Here is an 18,384-nt window from a genome sequence, read left to right as displayed (position 1 = left end):
TAGTTCACAGGGACCAACAACCCTGCCTGGAGCTTCTCAATTAATGGCCTTTTATCAACTTCTAAGAAAGTGCTGGGATCCTCATGGACAAAAGAATCAGAAGTTTCCAAGGCAGACAGTTTTCGCTTGTTTCTTTTAAATAAATAAACAAAAAGCTGAGTTTATAAAACCAGATTCAAAGGATGGAGATAAAAAAAATCCAGCACAAGTCCATGGCACATTTTGTATGTGACCTCATGCTACATACTCCTCCAAGATTGAGTAATATCCTTGATCTCCCCATCTCCTTTGGTTTTTATAAACTTTCCCCTTTTTTAAAAAAATTCTGTTTCAGTTACATCTTTCCTTTAAGACTAGTAGCACAGAGAAAAAGCACAATTGTGTTCAAATAGACACAGATGAGGAGCAAAGACATGAGGAGCAAAGTCCATTTGCGAGCTTGTTTTCTTGTGTTTTTAAAGAAACAGGGAAAGGAAAAAACAACTGCCTAAAATACCAATTGTTAGACTAAACAAAAAGCATGAAATACAGAATTCTTATTTTCACAGAAGGCAGCTGTTTACCAAAGGAAGAAAAAAAATTACGAAGATGACTGCGCCTTGAGTTTTTGATAATTTACTAATCTTTGGGCAAAAAACTTGTAACTTAATGTTGAAGTAACCAGTTGACAATCAACAAAATTCCTCTATGTATAATGCTGAACTTTTATATATTCTAGTTTCCATAGGTCCAAAATTACTGTTTTCCATCCTCAGTGGTAAGTATCAGCATTCTGGTTTCGCAGATAGGAGACGACGATAACCTAATGGAGAATAATCACATTTTTTTGGAGGTGGGATGTGTTTTAGGACTCAGTAGTCAATAAAAACTCTCTCAGCAGTCAGCTGGGATTCCTAGCTGAACTTCTTTCTGAAGAACTTTCTAAGGAATGTCTAAATAAACTGTTTCCCAAAGTCAGAAATTATAATGTTCCGTTATATTAGGACATGTAATTCTCAAAACTTGCAAAAACTAAATGCTGCAATTCTCTATTTAAATGCCTGTCAAAAACCACTGTTAGTGCAATGGTCATAAAAATGAGGCAATTAAAAGTGTGAAAGGAAATAAAACACTCACCTATCACATCCATTTTTGGTCAAATGAAGGAATGCAGGAAGATAAATTGCAATGTCATAATTTTGTTGCTGTAAACCCTTAAGTCTTCATCACCAACCCTCATCTGTTACATCTACAAATGGGCAATGCTTCCTTTGGACAGGGAACAGGGTTTTTCTATTTGTAGTGTAATGAATTCAGCAGTGTAGGTCCAGGAGAGACAAACAAGTGACAAAGAGATGAGAATAAATAATTCAAGCCAATTTGAATCCAGGAACACTCTGCTCAGGCTAACAGGAATCAGTACATCTGAAAACAAAGATACTGCCCCAAAGCCTAAAGCTGCAGGGGAAAAAAAGATCAACTAAGAATTCCTGGAGCACCATATCTGAAATTACAGTTTTATGTCTGTGGATAATACAGTTCAGTAGATCTGAACGCCCAAATCCAGTGCTTAGCAGTTTTAAATGCCAAATGAGAAAATCAGTTACACTAAGTAAGTTACACTAAATCACCACCTTCCTTCTGAGAAATGTAGTTCATTTTATTGCAGAATGCACCAGGCTATGGAACACTTCATCTCAGGGAGACTCACAGTGTTTAGCTGGGTGTGAGAGCACACTAGCACAGCAGAATATATGGAAAATATCAGCAGTGATTTATTATTTACTATCTCCCATATCACTGGAGCATCAAGCAAAATTATCCTAAAGACAGCAACACAGACAAAAGGAAGCACTTCTTTCATATAACATGCAGATTTCTTTATGTCAGTAGGTTAAAGATGCCAGATGTATAGATGGGATCAAAACTAAAGAGGTCTAACAGCATCTCCAACTTGGGAATATCAAAGCTTCCTCCCTTTGGAACCTGGAGAGTGACACTGAAGCAAGGACTGCTTCAACAGTCGTGTATTTTTCTCCTTCCCTAAACAATAGGGAGTATTTTCAGACAAGACATAAGAGCAGGTGAATCTTTGGTCTGGCCATTTCTATTTTCTACACAGGAAGTTCAAGCCTTTCTGTTGCAGCAGCAGATCTACTGCACAGGCAACTGGCACACCAAACCCTAGGGGAATAAATCCCACTTGGAAAGATCAGCTACCTGAGAGAAATGCAAATCTTTAACAAGAACTGTTCACAACATCCTGCCTTTTCAGTTTCTTCGGTGACTTTGCAGAGGTAAGGGTGATAAAGGTTGCCCTTTAAACTTTTCTTTGGAAGGTCTGAACAGCCTGGGAAAAAAATAACAACTTAACTCCTCTAAAATAAGGAAAAAGATGACTTGATAAGGATGCTTCCTCCCTCCCCCCCCCCCCCCCAGCTGGACTGAAATTGAGAGGAGAAAACCACTGGTCAGTGAATAAATTGCTTTAGATGGTATGCAGAGGTGACCTCACAATTGGGGAATGTGGTTTAACAGTAGTTTTACAAAATGCTGTATATAGTCATGAGGCTTTGAATCTCTCTCACTCTTCTTTCTGAAGCAGTAGTCCAAAAAAATGCTGTCTTCACTGACCTATATTAGACACAGATGCCATGAATTCAGGCAGACAGCAATTAATCTAATAAGTACCACACTGAAGCCTTAAGAAGAGGAAGGCTACATATTGGGAGGAAAAATGTTCCCTCCAGAAACCTTGCTGTAAATACAGAACTCTGACCTGGAGGAACCCTTGCACACACTGTGACTGAAAGCACCCTCACAAAACGAACAAAAATCCAAACTGCTTTAGGGAAAATAAACAATAGCCAGAACCTTTAACAGTAAGAACAGCTGCAGAACCACCGAGATCAAAAAACCCTACTGTTATCTCCATACATTGTTCTAGTGAATGCTAAGATAACTGCTTTTTTATTTCTTTCTTCTTCACTTCAAAGAGCAGCTGCTTGTCTGAAAAGGCCATCAAACCAACATCCAAACTAGCACAGGTAACCAGCATGAGTCAGGGAACTGAATAAAGTTTGTCTCAAAGAACTGCAAACAGCTCAATTGATCAGACCTTCCTTCATCTTGTATCACCTTCACTGAATCAGCCCTACATCAAAAACAGGTTATTTGTGGCTTTCCAAAAGAGAAAGACAAACAGACAGACAGACAGACAGACAAAGTGTTTTTTCCAAGATGTTTGGTGAACAGGCAAAACGAGAGCTCCAGGGATGAGCAATAAAATAGGTTTCCATCTTCAATGGGGTAAATCCTACTCTCTCCTCCTTGTTAATTCATCAAAATAGCAACACTTCACCTGAGCCTAAGTTTCATGATGATAAAATAGTGCTTTGACTCCTCTACGGGTCAGAGCCCCTGATTCAAACAGTCCAATGACACAACCACCTTTGGGGATTTCTGCCCTCAATGATGTAAAAAAGGATCACTAAAAGAGGATGAAAAGGGGCAGGAGGAAGGCACTCAACATGTTGCAGCTGTACAGGACACTGCTCAGAGTTTTTCAGGTCTTCAAGATTAATCCTCTTAAAGAGCCAGGGGGAAGATATTTCTAAGCAGGATTTAAAAGCTCTGAAATCAACCAGAAGTATCCAAACACATTCAATATGCAAATCAAAAACACTGATTGTTGGCTTTTCAGTTTATCCTTCTTTAACAAGTTGGAACAGATTGCATGGCAGACAAGGCAGAAACAACACATACATGTTCTGTCAGTTTTCTGTCCCTCCCTTTGTGGTCCTGATTCTCATTTCTCAGAGCAGGACTGGGGCTGCAGCTACTGTCAGGAGTAACATTTTTGCCTGTTTTTATTTCTGCTGTGAACTGAGAAAGAATCACATGAGCTCCAGTGTAATGTTAGCAGAAAAAAATATTTCATCAAAGTTAATCCAGTTGCTTGGTTTTCTCAAAAGCAACTAGAGAAAACCTCATCTCAGTCTCATAATCTAATTCAAACATCCATAACCTCAAAACCATCTTACAGCACAGCTGCTACACAGCTCCTTCCCCAATATGGCACATCAGACATAGCTGTAATTAACCTTCCTGCTGCAAAGAAGCCTTCATCATGTTCTGTTCACTGCAATGGGTATAACACACCACCACCTCTCCCATCAGTCCTTGTCAGGTCTGGGGTCCTTTAGAGGACCTTTAGAATAAAGAGGTCTTTACACATGAAGACTTACTGTCAGGTTTACAGTCTTAAAACTGGGAACAGAACAAGTAAAATAAAATACCCCTCTGGATTATATTTGACAGAGTTCCTTTGGCCTCTCCCAACCTGAGTTCCTCTAGCCTATCTTCTCTGTAGAAAGCTAAGGATCACGGTGTCCCAGCCTGGCAGATCACATCCCTCTCTTCTGCTAGGCAGTTCTTCTCAAGCACAGCAATAAGGCTTCTTGCATTCTTTCAGCATAAATGAAATATTGTTTTCTTACCTAACAGATGCTAATCACAGCTGTTCAAAGCATGTCTTGGTTTTACTGTCCTTCCTCAGCACGCAAGAAGCCTGTAAGTGTTTGTTCCCCTAAACTCTTCCCTGTCTTGATGACCTACTATGTATTCTTAAAATGTCTGTATGGCTTTCTTGGCACAGGCTGACAGCAAAGCTCTGATGTCTCTGGTCACATCGTAGCTGAAGACAAAGACAGAGGCAGACCAAATAGAGTAAGTTGTCTCTTCCCATACACCTTTTTACAAAACCTCCTCAGAGCCAGCTTATAAATCAGGGGCTGACATAAGCTGACACCCGAGCTGTGTCTGGATATCATAGCAAGTGTGTCCTTCAGAGTACGTGACATGCTTCAGAGGCAGCCTCGATAAACAGGATAACGTCGGCCTGCTGGAATACCCTTGATTTCCATTCAACCATCAGATGAGGTTTCCCCAAAACATTTCCCAGAGAAAACAAAAAGGAGTAGATTTCTCTTTGGAGGTGGAACATTGCTGGCCAGGCAGGTACAGAAGAGTTGATGCTTGGAGATCATGCTCCTACCTTCGGGATTTTCAACAGAGGCAGCTCTTGCATCAGTTTAACAATTTGCTCACAACTGCTTTGGTTCAAGATAGGCACCAGCAAATCACCTGTTTCCACAATGCGTGCTGGTGCCTTGTTCATTATGAATGAACAATATGAAAAATAAAATTATGAATGCCAGTGTTTTAACATAAATCCTTACCAAAACCCACGATCCCTCAGAACATCTAGCAGAATTTCTAACTCTTTAACTGAAGTTTTGGGAATGATCAGTGCTTAGTTAGCCCAACCCATTCAATTTTCCTAAGTTATTCACGGAGCAAGAAAGTCTTTGTTGGAAGATACTCAGTAACTAGAAGCATAACAAGCTCACCAGTGCAGAAGCTGGCCAAAACTGAAATAATTTATCTCTGAGTTTTAGAACAGGTATCTGAAGGAAGAACATGAAGTGTGACTTTTTATGTGCTCTTCTCCCAAGAGGATAAAGAAACACGAGAATCCCCGAGCCATTTATGATCTATTAGATATTCCCTGAGTTGAATTTTTCTACTAAAGGAAATTTAGCCTTTTATAAATGCAACAACTGTAAAAATTTTTGCTCAAACAACGGTAGAAACTTGTGAAGTTAATTAGCTGTAACCATATCCACCCCAGGAAACAAATCACCATTTGTTAGTTTAGGTTAATGCTGCTATGGTGAAGAACTATAAGCAAAGCAAGCATTCCACCCTACAGGTACAGGGAAAAAAAGAACTGAGATTTCCCAGTTTTTATACAACTAGTTTGACTAGTTAGAAGAACACAAAATATACAAATCCAGACCTAAGAGGAACATATCAAGAAAGAAATCAGTCTCACACAACAGGCACCTTCACAGACATTCACATGAAGAACAAGCCCATCTAAAAAAAGTGCTAATTTTTTAATATACACATTAATTCAAACTATATGTATTACTTTTTTTTTCCCTGTGGAAACACATGTTGGTCAATATGTTATTGTTCTCAGAATCAAAAATGGTTGAAAAGCTTGTGAGTCATTCCCTTTTAAAATATTTGTACATCAACTTTCTGCCAAGGATATGGAGAACCCTTAGTGTTTGAAGATTTATTAATAATCCCTAGTAGTCCAAAAAGTCCTCTACTACTTCTTTAGAAATTCTTTCAAGAATGTTGTCCAGACATACCAATTCCAAAGCACACAAACTTAGGTGTCTACTGCTTGAAATGTTATTGTTGATACTAAGGAGATCAATTTTTCTCCCTCATCAAACAGAACAAAACCCTATGCATCTACTGCACACTTCTACCTTTTCTATAAATACATTATCACTGCCTCCCCTTACACTCTTGATAAAATTATTTTTCCATGAACATTTCTTTCTTATGAAACTGAACTTTCGGGTCTAACAGTATAAAATTGCTCTAAACAATGCCCAGCCATTCATATTTCTTGCTTTACATCCTTTTCCCACATGGTTTGGTTCATAATTACTTCCAGCTTCAGGAAACTGGCCCTTTTAAAGGCACCAAACAAATTTTTTACTTTTTTTTTGCACTTAACAAACCACGTAATGAATCGGTTCTATCTAAGTTGCCAGTGATTGTGAGTTCTACAGTCTTTATCTTCTTCATCAACTGAGACTGTGTTTAACACAGGAATCCCAAAGCTACATAACAAAGACTCACATGAGAAGTCCTTATGAGAATACCAAAGCATCAAAATTGAAACAAACTGAACTGAACTAAGAAGAGCAAAACAAAAACAGGGATGGCAGTTACATCTCACCCAAATGTGTGAGGTTTGATGGATGAACAACAAACAGCCAGGTAATTGAATTGCTACTAATAGCTACAGTTCATTTTCTTAAATATTTCAAATGCTCAAACAATTAGTACAGAATGGAAGAGATTAAGTAGAAGGAGATAAATTAAAAGTCTGAAATGAAAGAGAAATAAATAACCAATTGCCAGGAAAATACCAATGTACTAAAGCATGCTAAGCCTTGAAATAATCTCGCAGAAAAAGTATCAGGACACCTTTGGTTGTGATGGTCAGAATCCTTCCACTTAGCCCATGAGAGGCACTCTTATCCTGCCTAGGTAGGAAGGGACATCACTGGGACTTCTCACTTCTTTTCTCTTTTCCTCCCTTCAGGATTGCAGGAGTATAAGAAGACAAATGGGGAAAAAAAACAGGGCAGAAAGAAATCCCACAGCAGCAGGCATTGGGAAAGTCCAGCAATCCAACACGTTTATTGCTTATTTTTACAGTGTTTAATGGCAAAGTACCACACATAGACACAATTTCAAAGCAACCTCCCAGCCTAGAAAGAAAATGAGGGGAAGGGGCTCTGTTTCAGTTCTTCATCATTGAAGCTCTGAAGTAAAGAAATTTCAACAAACATAAGTAACCCAATCTGTGTGTTTCCCTAGCCCAAGTTCCCTCCATTTTTATGGTCTTTTCAAAGTCTAGATCAAGTTTCATTTGAGTTTGCAGGGTGAAGGCTGTTATTTCTGGCTTTTCTCCCCCCCTCCAAAGACCCAATTTCTTTGTCTTTTCTTTTTAAAAACAAAGTTGAAATCATCACGAATATTCAAAAAATCTTTGTTGCACCTCCCAAATCTACTCTATAATAATGAAGAAACATGTAAATACACAGAATCACAAAACGTCCCGCAAAACACAGAGTCCACTGGAAAAAAATATTCCTGATTAAGTACTGCCTAAAAATTCCCAAAATACACAATATAAAATATATACCATAAAGTTAATATAGTGTACTTATATAATATGTTAGTATCACGTTATTGTGGTCAACAATACTGATCTCACACCCATTTTTCTAATTGAGAGAAGTAGCAATTTTTTTTTGCCTGTTTCTACCTTGGAAAAAAAAAAATCCCCTCTCAAGTTAAAACGTTATAATACCCACTGTCTTTTTGTTTAAGTGTGGAATGATTCCAGGAAGCTAAACATATCTTCCAACGTTTGTAAAACTTTATGAAGGAGTGGTTCTTTGCCAGTCAAAGTCAAACCCTGGGAAGATTCTTTCATCACTCATCAGCTGAGATTTTGACATCCCAAGTTTTGAGCTGACTGTGGCAGCAGGTGAAAAGATCTACCAAGCTCCCAAGCTGAGCTTTCTTCTGGCTGTTGTTTAGAAGCACCAAAGTGCCAATATAACTGCTAAAATACCTTTGAAAGTATTTTCTGAAGGATGAGTTTGAAGCAAGGACAGAAGCAGCAGTCACTAGCTTCCATCTCACCGAGCAAATGGCACACCAGCAGAGTAAGAAGGAAAGCTGGCAGAGAAACACGAGGGCAACAACATGAGGGAAAAGCCCTCAAATCACATGGGTTTTTACAAAAAAGGAACTTCTGATATGCTCAAGGCAAGTGAATCTACATTTGTAATCTGCCAAGGCAAACTCAAAGCAATCCTTAAGGTCACTAAACCAAGCATTCAGAGAGTACTAAGTGACAGAACAAAGAACAACCATGCAACCTTCAGCTTGGCCCACTTAATAAGCATTAAATACAGTCTATAATTAACTACACGTTCATATGCTGATCCTCCTTAGGAAATCTCATTTAATTCAATGCAAACATAGATTCTGCTCAGGGAATGATTCAGAATTTGTAGTGAATGAGACTCTTGTTTCTAAGACCTGGCCAGCCTCAAAGAACTACTACAATATAAATATTTGATAATAACAAAAGCATGCAACTCGTTGCCAAGCACAGATGTTAGAAAGTGACTGCAAATCTTGGCATTTGGTGGCACCTAGTAATCCACTGGCTGAGTCACTAATGTGATTGATGGCTTTAAGTTGTTCAGGAACTACCGGCCCCTCTGAGAACTAAGACCTGCAAACTGTATCATATTTTTTGTATAAATGCTTTTCTCTACACGACCAGTAAATATTTGATTTTATTCTTACAGGTTTAAAAAAGGTTATGTGGCTCTGCTGCTTGGGAAACCTCTTTACCTGGGAGGAACTGATGCAACTGGCCCTTCCGTACTTTGTGCACATTTTGTTTTGACACTCTTAATTTTGGTAATGATGGTATGGTTGGTACAAGCATAACTAAAGGATAAACTCCTCTTGCAACAGATCTTTTTCACTACTCTGGTCCTGAGGAGCCTTATGTCTTGTTTTGACTAAGGGAACAACTAATTCATAAACTGCGTTGCCCACAGAAGTCCTCAGCTTTCTGTTCATCCCGTATGTCATTAACAATCCCCACCTGATTATCCTGCCCTTTAGAAGCTAAAAGACTTTCTAAAGAAGAGCACAGGCACCAGAAAGGAAGCATATTCCATCTTAGTATTCTCCTTTCCAACAAGACTGTTCAGAATCAGTCATTTCCATGAAGCACTCGTACAGTATCTTTAAAACTGCCCAATTCCCTTCCATGTGAGATTCCTGCCCATAACAGCATCCATCAGTTCCCACAAAAATCACTTCTCAAGCACTTCTGGCAGATTTTCTTTCCAAAGTGAATAAATCTGGTTCCATTACCATTTCCATGAACTCAAGGAGAACCAGTGAACAGAAACATTACATTTCTGTAACCACAGCAGACTGTACTATATCTGAATAACATGTCCTGGACATCCTTGGGGTAGAGAACACTAAAGCAATGCATGAAAAGAACCAAAGCTGTAAAGGCAAAAGGACACATAACTACTTAATTATATCAAACACTTTCCTCTGTATGTTGTTTAAAATGCAAGTCAGAGCACTTAAGTTTTAATGCAGATCTACCTTTGTAGAAAATGTTAGTCTTCCAGGTCATTAGTTACAACAACATCAACTAACACAGCCAGCAACAGATTTTTGAGCAAATGAAAGATTAAGAAGAAAAAAAAAAAAATGAAGAAAACTTAATTGTTGCCCTCAGTGCTCGAAGTCACACAAGATTCTCACATGCTGTCAATTAAGTGAACCCTATAAAGTTATGATCTATGGCAAAATTCCACCAGAAAGATTATATCAGAACAACAGACGTAATTAAATTATTTCTACCAACAAAGTCATCAGTGCAGAACATATTATCCCTTTCAACTCCAACCAACTTTTTTTTAACCAGAAAGTGCTTCTATGATGGTACCATCTTGACTGAGTAACAGGAAGCATTTTTTTACCACTGAGTTCCACCGAATTCAGTCTGAACTTAGAAAATGTATTTGGCACCCTGACACAAGCTGAACTTGTGGAACGGTAGCAAAAGTCCCCCAGACTGTCACCCATTTTTCTTTCAAAATTGATTTGGTATGTTTTATGGTATTTTCAGCTATTTTCTACCTTCCTTGGTATATAAAAAAAAAAAAAAAGTCATAGACTAATTCAGGTTGGAAGTGAACTCTGTAGGTCATCAGGTCTATTCTTAAAGCAGGGACAGCTTTAATTACACAGAAGAAACAAATAAACAACAACCAAAAGAAAAACAAACAAACAAACAAAAAGCCAACCAAAAACCAACAAAGGACTATTGCAGTTAAAAGAAGTGATTTCACCTATGCACAATACTTGCTTTCTTTGTTCCTTAAGTTGCTTCATAATATTTATTTTAATCATGCTGATTTTTTATAAGTCTTTCTAGAAACTAACTTTAGGGCTTTGAAAAGCAAACATGCACATTTAGGGTGCTATATAAATATATATTTTTGAAGTAGTCAACGAAACAGTTCTTTAATCAAAAATACTGGAGAGTTTTTATCATGGGGAGGTTTTAAGAAAATAAATCAGTGCTCTGGAAGCCCTCTCCAGCAGGTAAAAACTTCACTTTGCCATATATGTAAGTACAAGAAGGAGCAGGCCATGTCTTGGAGAGCTGTAATCAAACAGGTAAGTCAGCAAAGGATGTAACAGAGGCTTCAGGGGAAGGAAGACTCAGTGGGACTTGCTAAAAGCAACAAAGAAAAGGGCAGTGCATGAAGGAGGAGTACGAAGAGTGAGACTGAAGCAGTGGTTTGGACACAGCACAGGTGGATACACCAACAGTGTGTGGACAGTGAATGGGCACGTTCAATGAATTGGACATTACAAAATACACAAAACAGCCTGGAAAAAAACAATCAGACTACTTAAAAACCTAAAAAACATTTACCCCTTACCAACACCAAGACATTCACTCAAAGGTTAATTACCCACTCCACAGTTTTGGATTAATCTCTTTGCTTTGACTTCTACATGTATAAATTTAAGATAATGTATCATCTCACCCCACAGTGTTGTACAGGTACATACACTAGTGTCTCTAAAGCACAAGGATGGCCCAACACAGAAAGTTCAATAAAGAAAATTGGTAACTCTATAACCAGTATGGGTTCCAGACAGCACCCAACAAAAACTGCAGAAAACACTACACTAAATGAGAGTAGAAAGAAACTATTCATGCAGTCAACGCCATCCTTCCTGCCCACTGAATGAGATCCAGAGCCTTCAGGGAGAAAATAAATAAATAAATAATCAATATTCCTTCCTTCTCATACATGTTCTGCTACCTTTTTGCATATGTTACTATAACTGAGTTTATGTATCCAGCTGCCTCTGTAAAAGAAGCTCCTACCTAGAGAGTTTCTCATCTTCTGCAAACACCAGTTCCCGACACACTTATGAGGCTTTTATTCCATTGTGGAAGCTCCCAAGCCGTTCAGCAAGACTAAACTCAAAATGTTACACCCTACAAGCACAACGAAATTTTCAAAACTTTAAGAATGGGTTTTATAATAACAAGACATATACTGCAGGGCACGCATTCTCAAGTCATTCAAAGCCAACAGACTGCTTCTGTGCCTTTTTAAGCAGTAGGTTTTTAGGAGTGTTTTTGCTCCCAACGCCAAAATTACCGCAAGGCTGCCGACCTCAGAAATAGGGTCGCTACTGACCCCTAGTGTTAACAAGGTCAGTCTCGATTTGAGTTCTGGCAAGAAGCACGAGGAGTATCCTCATCCTTCAGCACCGTGTTGTTCTTCTGACGCAGCAAGTGGTCCCTGCCTTGTGTTGAGGTTCTCTCCACTCTAGTTTACAAGCAAAAACAGTAGTATCCATCTTTAAAGAAACAGGAGGAAAGGAAATATAAACTTCTAAGCATCCCAGCAAATTGCAGATTCGTGTTCCTTCTGCCTTCCGCTGTTTAATACATTTTTCATTTGGAAGATTAACAGTAGGATATATAGAGCAGACTGACAGTCATGGCTTCAGGTGGGTATTTATAGCCTCCTGATCACTTATTAAGGCATTAATGACAGTGATCCACAACCCAAGCTGGCCTGCAGAGCACAGTCCAAGGAAAGGAGTCAGAATTGCCAGGTTGCTGCAGGACTTGGCTGTCCCAGGTAGAAGTGGAGAGTCCACTGAGCCAGCTGCCCAGGTGACATAAAACTTGCTTACAACAGAAAGCTGTAACTACAGAAAGGAAGAAGAGTCCTACTGTTCTACTTACAATTTGGAGTCCAGATTCAGGAGAAAGCCCAGTTTGTCATATTCTGTAAAACAAAAGCAAGGGACGCATCATCAAAAAAACTGCAAGTGTCTCCTCTGCAAAAGGCATCAAAACAAAAAAGTTGCAAGTCCTCATGGAAAGATAATAGTTATTTTTAACTGAAAATAGCTATATCATAATTTCTAGTCACTAGCAGCTGTTAATACAGATTATTGTTACTTCACGGTATTCCCAAATTAACATTTCTGAATCTCCAGGAAACACTAAAGCAAGAGAACACATGGGTAATCATTAATTTAGAAATCACTAGAATGAATCAAGCTATATGTAGTCATAAAAACAAAGCATAACTGAAACCACTCATGCAGTGATAAACAAAGCTCTTCTGTTTGCTGTACAAATAATTTTGCCACTAATTTGTATGACAAACATTCCTCCTAAGTTCTGACATGGTAGAGCTTTCAAATTTTTCTTCATTCCTTGTCTATTCCAACACACAACTTTGTAATCAAGCAGTCCTTCTTCAAGAGTAAGTGACTCACGGTGGTAGAAATGCTTCAAGTTCAGATGTTGTTCAATAGGAAACCGCAAAATGAGTTTATGCTACAAACAGGGGACAGCTACAGAAACAAAGTTATCACTCAAAACATCCTTAACTGTATAATGTAAGCTTTGCATTCAGCATCTTTGAATATATTGTGATCTTGCAAATCAGACACTTGATACAAAAAACAGAGATACTGGACTTCATGTGAGATATACAAGAAAAAGTAAAAGGTGTAGTGTCCTTGCACTGGGTTAAACTCAGTGGCCTTCTCACACTGAAAACCGCTGGTCTCACTACATACAATAAAAAATTAATACAAACAGAGAAGCAAAAGATAATCCAATCAGGGTGTATGAAAAGAAACAACATGAAAAAAAATTGTCTTAAGCTTTTAGAGCTCATTGAAAATACAGAAGATTGCTTTCCTCACAAGATCCCCCCAGAATTTCTGCTGCAGTAGTTTTACCGCAGATCACAAGCTTTTCACATCGTCACTTACCGGCAGAGCAGGAAAGCCTAAACCAAAGCACCTAAGACAAAACCACTGCACCAGATAAGTCAATGTAAACTGTGACATTGGTTTCAATCCCATTAAGATTTAATTCCTGAGGGAAGTGTTATATTTGACATAACTCAGGTAACAAGCTGCAGAACACGTGCGCACTCGATATTGGCACATACTGTCTGTTCTCTGCCAGCACCCGTGTGCCACCCACCATCCCTGCTGTACTTGACGTTAGAAATGCACCTGTGCCTCTCTCCTCCACCTTCCACGTGCTGACAGTCTTGTTTCCCTCATGTGCTGCTTTTGTCATAACTTCCTCCCACCTCATTCCTCCCACAAGAAATTACGTCTTGTCCAACCTTACCTCCTCCACGTGTAGGATTGTGCACAGGAAGGTATCCATTCCAGAAAAAGAAATATGCCTTCAATTTCTATTAACCCTCCTGACTCCCAAAAACAACATCCATAGTGAGCCAACAGCAAAAGAGATTTTGATTTTTTTTGTATCATTTTTTTAAAAACATCTACAGCCACTGACCCACCTGTCATCAGTCTTATCCCATTCAAGCCAACATTCCCTTCTTCCCAACAGGAAATACAAAAAGAGGAAATGCAGTAAGAGATTATATCACCTCATAACTACAACAACATCCTGGGCTTTCTACTAACTCAGCACTTCATGAGCTCTGCAACCAAAGCACCAGAACACACATAGATGCTGAAGTCTAAGCACCACAGATGACAGAGTCCATTGCAATGTTTCACAAGATTTACCTTTTGTTTCTCACGTGAGTTTTACCTTCCCTAGGTTTAAAGTTTTGATGTTCTCTGATTGTCACTGACAGAGGGATAAAGTAATCTTATAAAATTATATGTCAACTACCTTGCAATGGGTACTTTCCAAGAGATGTATGAACTACAACAAAACAAAATAACACTTCCAGTTTCAAGCCAGAAGCACAGGTGTGTTCCTGCTTTTCAGTAGGGTGTAAATTATCCTTTCAGGCTGTAACATTAAATCAGAAGCAACTATGCTCCTTCCTCTCACTGGCTGGTGAGATGTGCGAGCTACTGCAGACAGAGAAATGCTGCCCTCACCACGGGCCATCTCACACTCACTGGCATTTTTGGAAGTCAGCATTACTATTACCTTGGAAATGAATCTCTATCACATGCTGCCCCCCCAGGAAAGACACTAGGACCCTCTAAAATTACAGAGTCAAAGTTACCTTCCTTTTCAGCAAAAATCAGTCTTGTTACAGACTTCTAATGTCATTTAGTTGTACCTCTACGAATACAGGGGCCAAAAGTCAGCTCACATTCTGGCTGTAAGGGGTCTGGATTCACAAAAGACAGATAAAGCCCCAAATATCTGGAGAAAGCCAAACACACATAACCCAGCTGCAGGCAAAGGCAATACTTGTCTGGGGTTATGTATTTAAATTAAAACAAGATGAAACACAGACCTACTAAACTGAAGTACAGCTGAATCTAAAACACAGATTGGTCAGGGTGTGATGGTGACAGGAGAGGGACCGAGCACATAACTCACGGCTTGAGGAAGGGGCAGTCCCACTCCTACCCTTTCCTCCCTTGAAAACAGAGGTGGTAAGAGCCTGCCTTGGCACTCATGTCACCTCTCTGTTCCCTAACCTATAGGTTGCTTTCTCCTCCCAACACCTTAGTTTAAAGCCTTTACTCACCAAGTTAATCGCTTGATACACAAAAACATTTCTCCTCTTTTTCACACAGTGGGACAAAGAAGAGCCAGAATATTAGACAAAACAGCACAAAATAGTTAGAGAGGACAAGGCAAAAATACTCCAGCATCTCCACCAAAAACCAGCATGGGCCAGCTGATTGTGTTAACTGTGTTTGATGTTGGCCTCCACCATCATCATCATGATGACACTCCCTCATGCTCCCACCATGAGGGGGTCTCTGCACTGAATGGCAATGTAGAGCCACCAAGAGTTACAGTTCTGAAGAACTCCCTTCAGATCTAACCGTGCTGGTAGGTCTGATCCAGCCAAGGCCACGACTGACCCACCAATTTCCAGACAAGACACCTATATGTGGCTGTGTGGCAAAGGATTTATTTTTAATGCAAAAAATGAGTAAAGGCAACAAAGGACTTAGTTCACACCTACTGGAAGAATCTGAGAGAGGCTTTATGTTATCAGCCCACAAAAGGCTGAAAGGTCCATGAGAAATAAAAGCAACATTATTAAAAGAGCGCAATGCAATCTAAGGACCACGCTCACCTGTGCTAGGAAGCTACAGATCTCAGCTGACAGTGTGGTCCAGCAATGTACAGAAGCACAGAAATGAGTGAACACGGGAAATGAAGCTTCATTATGCCCCATAAGAACAAGAGGTCATCTAAGGTCAGCAACAAAATGCATTTCTACATTTCCGGGAAGGTCAGAATTGAATAAGAATCTTACAACTAAAACCAACTTCATAATGAAGCATGTAATTGTGATTATACGAACAGAAGAACAGCCAAGCATAGCAATTTCTAAAAATGATGCAAATCCTGTGCCCAATTCAATGCTGGCATTAGCATGGGAATTTCTCCCAAGTATCCAACAGAAATCCAACTACCAGGCCACAAGTGAGAAATGCATTGTCTAATGTCTGTAAACTCCATGCAGACCACCCAGGAAGCCATAAAGCACCGTGTACAGTATCTAGCAAGTTTTCAAATTGCCTTTTGCATCTGTAGCCAATATAGCTATACAGAAGAAAAATGGACAAAATTTTCCCCTTATGCTACTAATCTGAAATCAACAATTGACTTGGAATTAACTTGGCTCACTGGTTTTATCCTTTCAAACTACATATAACCAATTTCACTGATGACTTGATACTATCCCTTTTAGCAGACAGCTACTTAGCACAGCACAAATAGCTCTGTCCACAGAAATAGAAAACTAATTATTTTTTATAAAGACAGGCTATATGCAGTTCTAGTTCTGTGTTTAACTGGTAACTACAAGTACAGGAGGGAAGGCAGAAAGGTTCAATTTCAGCAATTTTATTCAAAACGTTTGTGTTTGTCAAAGAAATCAGTATGATTTTTCAAGAGACAGAAGTCCTACCAAGAAAAGCTCAGACCACCCTGATACACTTCATCCTGTCCAGTGCAGTTTGGTCTCTGCAGAACTGAGGCTCCAACTGGACTAAGCCTTGGCCACTGTCCACATCTGTGGCAAAGGTCACAGGTAAAATTATTTACTCTGCAACAAAAAAAGGTCAAATGCATCACGTTCACCTTGGTCTGAGAAAACACATATGGACAGTTACAAAAGTTCAGCTGATGTAAAGCAGTTCTGCCAGAACTCAAGAGACAAGAAAGAATTAATGAAAAAAAGTTCATGTTAAATGGATCAACTGAAAAGGACAAAAGAAACCTTTTATTGCAGGGTTAAAAAAATACCACTCAGGATTACTGAAGAACAATCACAGTACTGGATAAACAAAGACTTAATGTTGCATCCTTTCCTTAGGATTTTCACTTTAACCTCGTCAGTGATGGAATTTACTGATGGAAGCATTATCTTCTGAGGCTACTTAAATAACTGGGGAATAAAAAAAAGAGTGCAAAGCCAAGTTCATAAGTAGCAAAGCTGAGGCCACCTGGGCTCCTCAACACAGTCCTGTGCAGACTGTATGCATGTCTGTGTTCCAGTTTCCTTCTCACCCCCATTTACTCTGTTGCATAGACACTTCACAACCTTTTTCCCCAGGTTTGTCCAAGTGACATCAAGGAGAACACCAAGAAAATGGGCAAGACAAAACCCAGTCCTTGGTGCCTTTCCCTGCTCCATAAAAATACACAAAAGCAGCAGAACTGATACCTGTAAAGCTCAGTGCTTGGCCCTTGCTGCCCAGCACTAGAAGTGTACCTCACCAGTCTATGTCTGTGAAGAACCATCTCCACATTTGACCTTTCCACCATGTGTGAAAAAAAATTAATTCTTCAAAAACTTTAATGACTTTAATGTAGCTTCACTTAGGCTTGCTTCCTTTTTTTTTTTTCTTTCCTGGGGAGCAAAAGGGTTTGCTAAACTACTCTTTCAGCAAAACTTGAAACTTCACATCTATTCTCTATATTCACAGACTGTGCAAACTGTCTAAAGACCTCAGTGCTGCTGCACCAAGCTCAATATTCATTTTCCAAGTACTGCACCTGCTGAAAACAGTCATATTTAGTGGAAATCGATACACCAAGCACTATCAGCACAACTGAAACACAAACCTGTGAGTTCAAAGCGGGATGGGAAGAAATGTGTCTTCAGTCACAAAGCCCTGCATGCCCTGGTGACACCTAGATGTTTCTGATTTAGCAGCAAAAGGAAGTAATTTCTACCTCTATACCTTCAGGGTGGTTTGGTTTGGTTTTTTCCCCCCTGTAATTCCTGACTGGGGCCTCCAAAGTCAGCTGGCCCAGCCTTTACAGCCTGAGGAAAGCAACACACCAGAGGGGTCTCCTCCATTAGACACTGCAACTACACTGTTCATCCCCCAGGCACAGAAAGAACGAGTAAGCAGTCACTTGCTGGTAGTGCTGGATGAGTCATCCATCAGGAAGGTCTTCTGCCTGCTTGTCTTACCTCCAACATAGGTACAGTAAACCAAAGAAGAGATTATTCTGGGATATTACATTTTAAAAGGCTCTGGTTACCTTAACATGGACTGTATATCTCCTTACAACTAGTTTTCCTAATAAAACTGTAGCAACTTCCAAAGGCAGCAAAGCAACTGACTGCTTTAAGCTGAATTTCGGAAAGATTCCAATAGGAAGATGAAACATTTCCTCCTATGAACTGCATGTGCCCTTTTGCTTTTCCCAGA

At 39.4% G+C, this 18,384-nt stretch overlaps 1 protein-coding gene across 12 annotated transcripts in view; it reads right to left on the bottom strand.

Moving 5' to 3' along the window:
* Positions 1–18,384, bottom strand: part of ST3GAL3 (ST3 beta-galactoside alpha-2,3-sialyltransferase 3) — a 177,782-nt gene that overhangs the window by 115,253 nt on the left and 44,145 nt on the right. For 10 of the 12 annotated variants that reach the window (XM_032696357.1, XM_032696350.1, XM_032696349.1 and 7 more), the window contains one exon: positions 12,473–12,515. The exons of 1 other annotated variant lie outside the window; for it this stretch is intronic. In XM_032696357.1, the coding sequence (XP_032552248.1) occupies positions 12,473–12,515 (43 nt within the window). Of the gene's footprint in view, positions 1–12,472; positions 12,516–15,788; positions 15,848–18,384 lie in introns of those variants that run through there. One more of the 12 variants, XM_032696361.1, reaches the window with a different exon arrangement.

Source organism: Chiroxiphia lanceolata, chromosome 9 (assembly GCF_009829145.1).
Source record: "Chiroxiphia lanceolata isolate bChiLan1 chromosome 9, bChiLan1.pri, whole genome shotgun sequence".
Lineage (NCBI taxonomy): Eukaryota > Metazoa > Chordata > Aves > Passeriformes > Pipridae > Chiroxiphia > Chiroxiphia lanceolata.
This window is presented reverse-complemented; position numbering and strand designations above follow the sequence as displayed.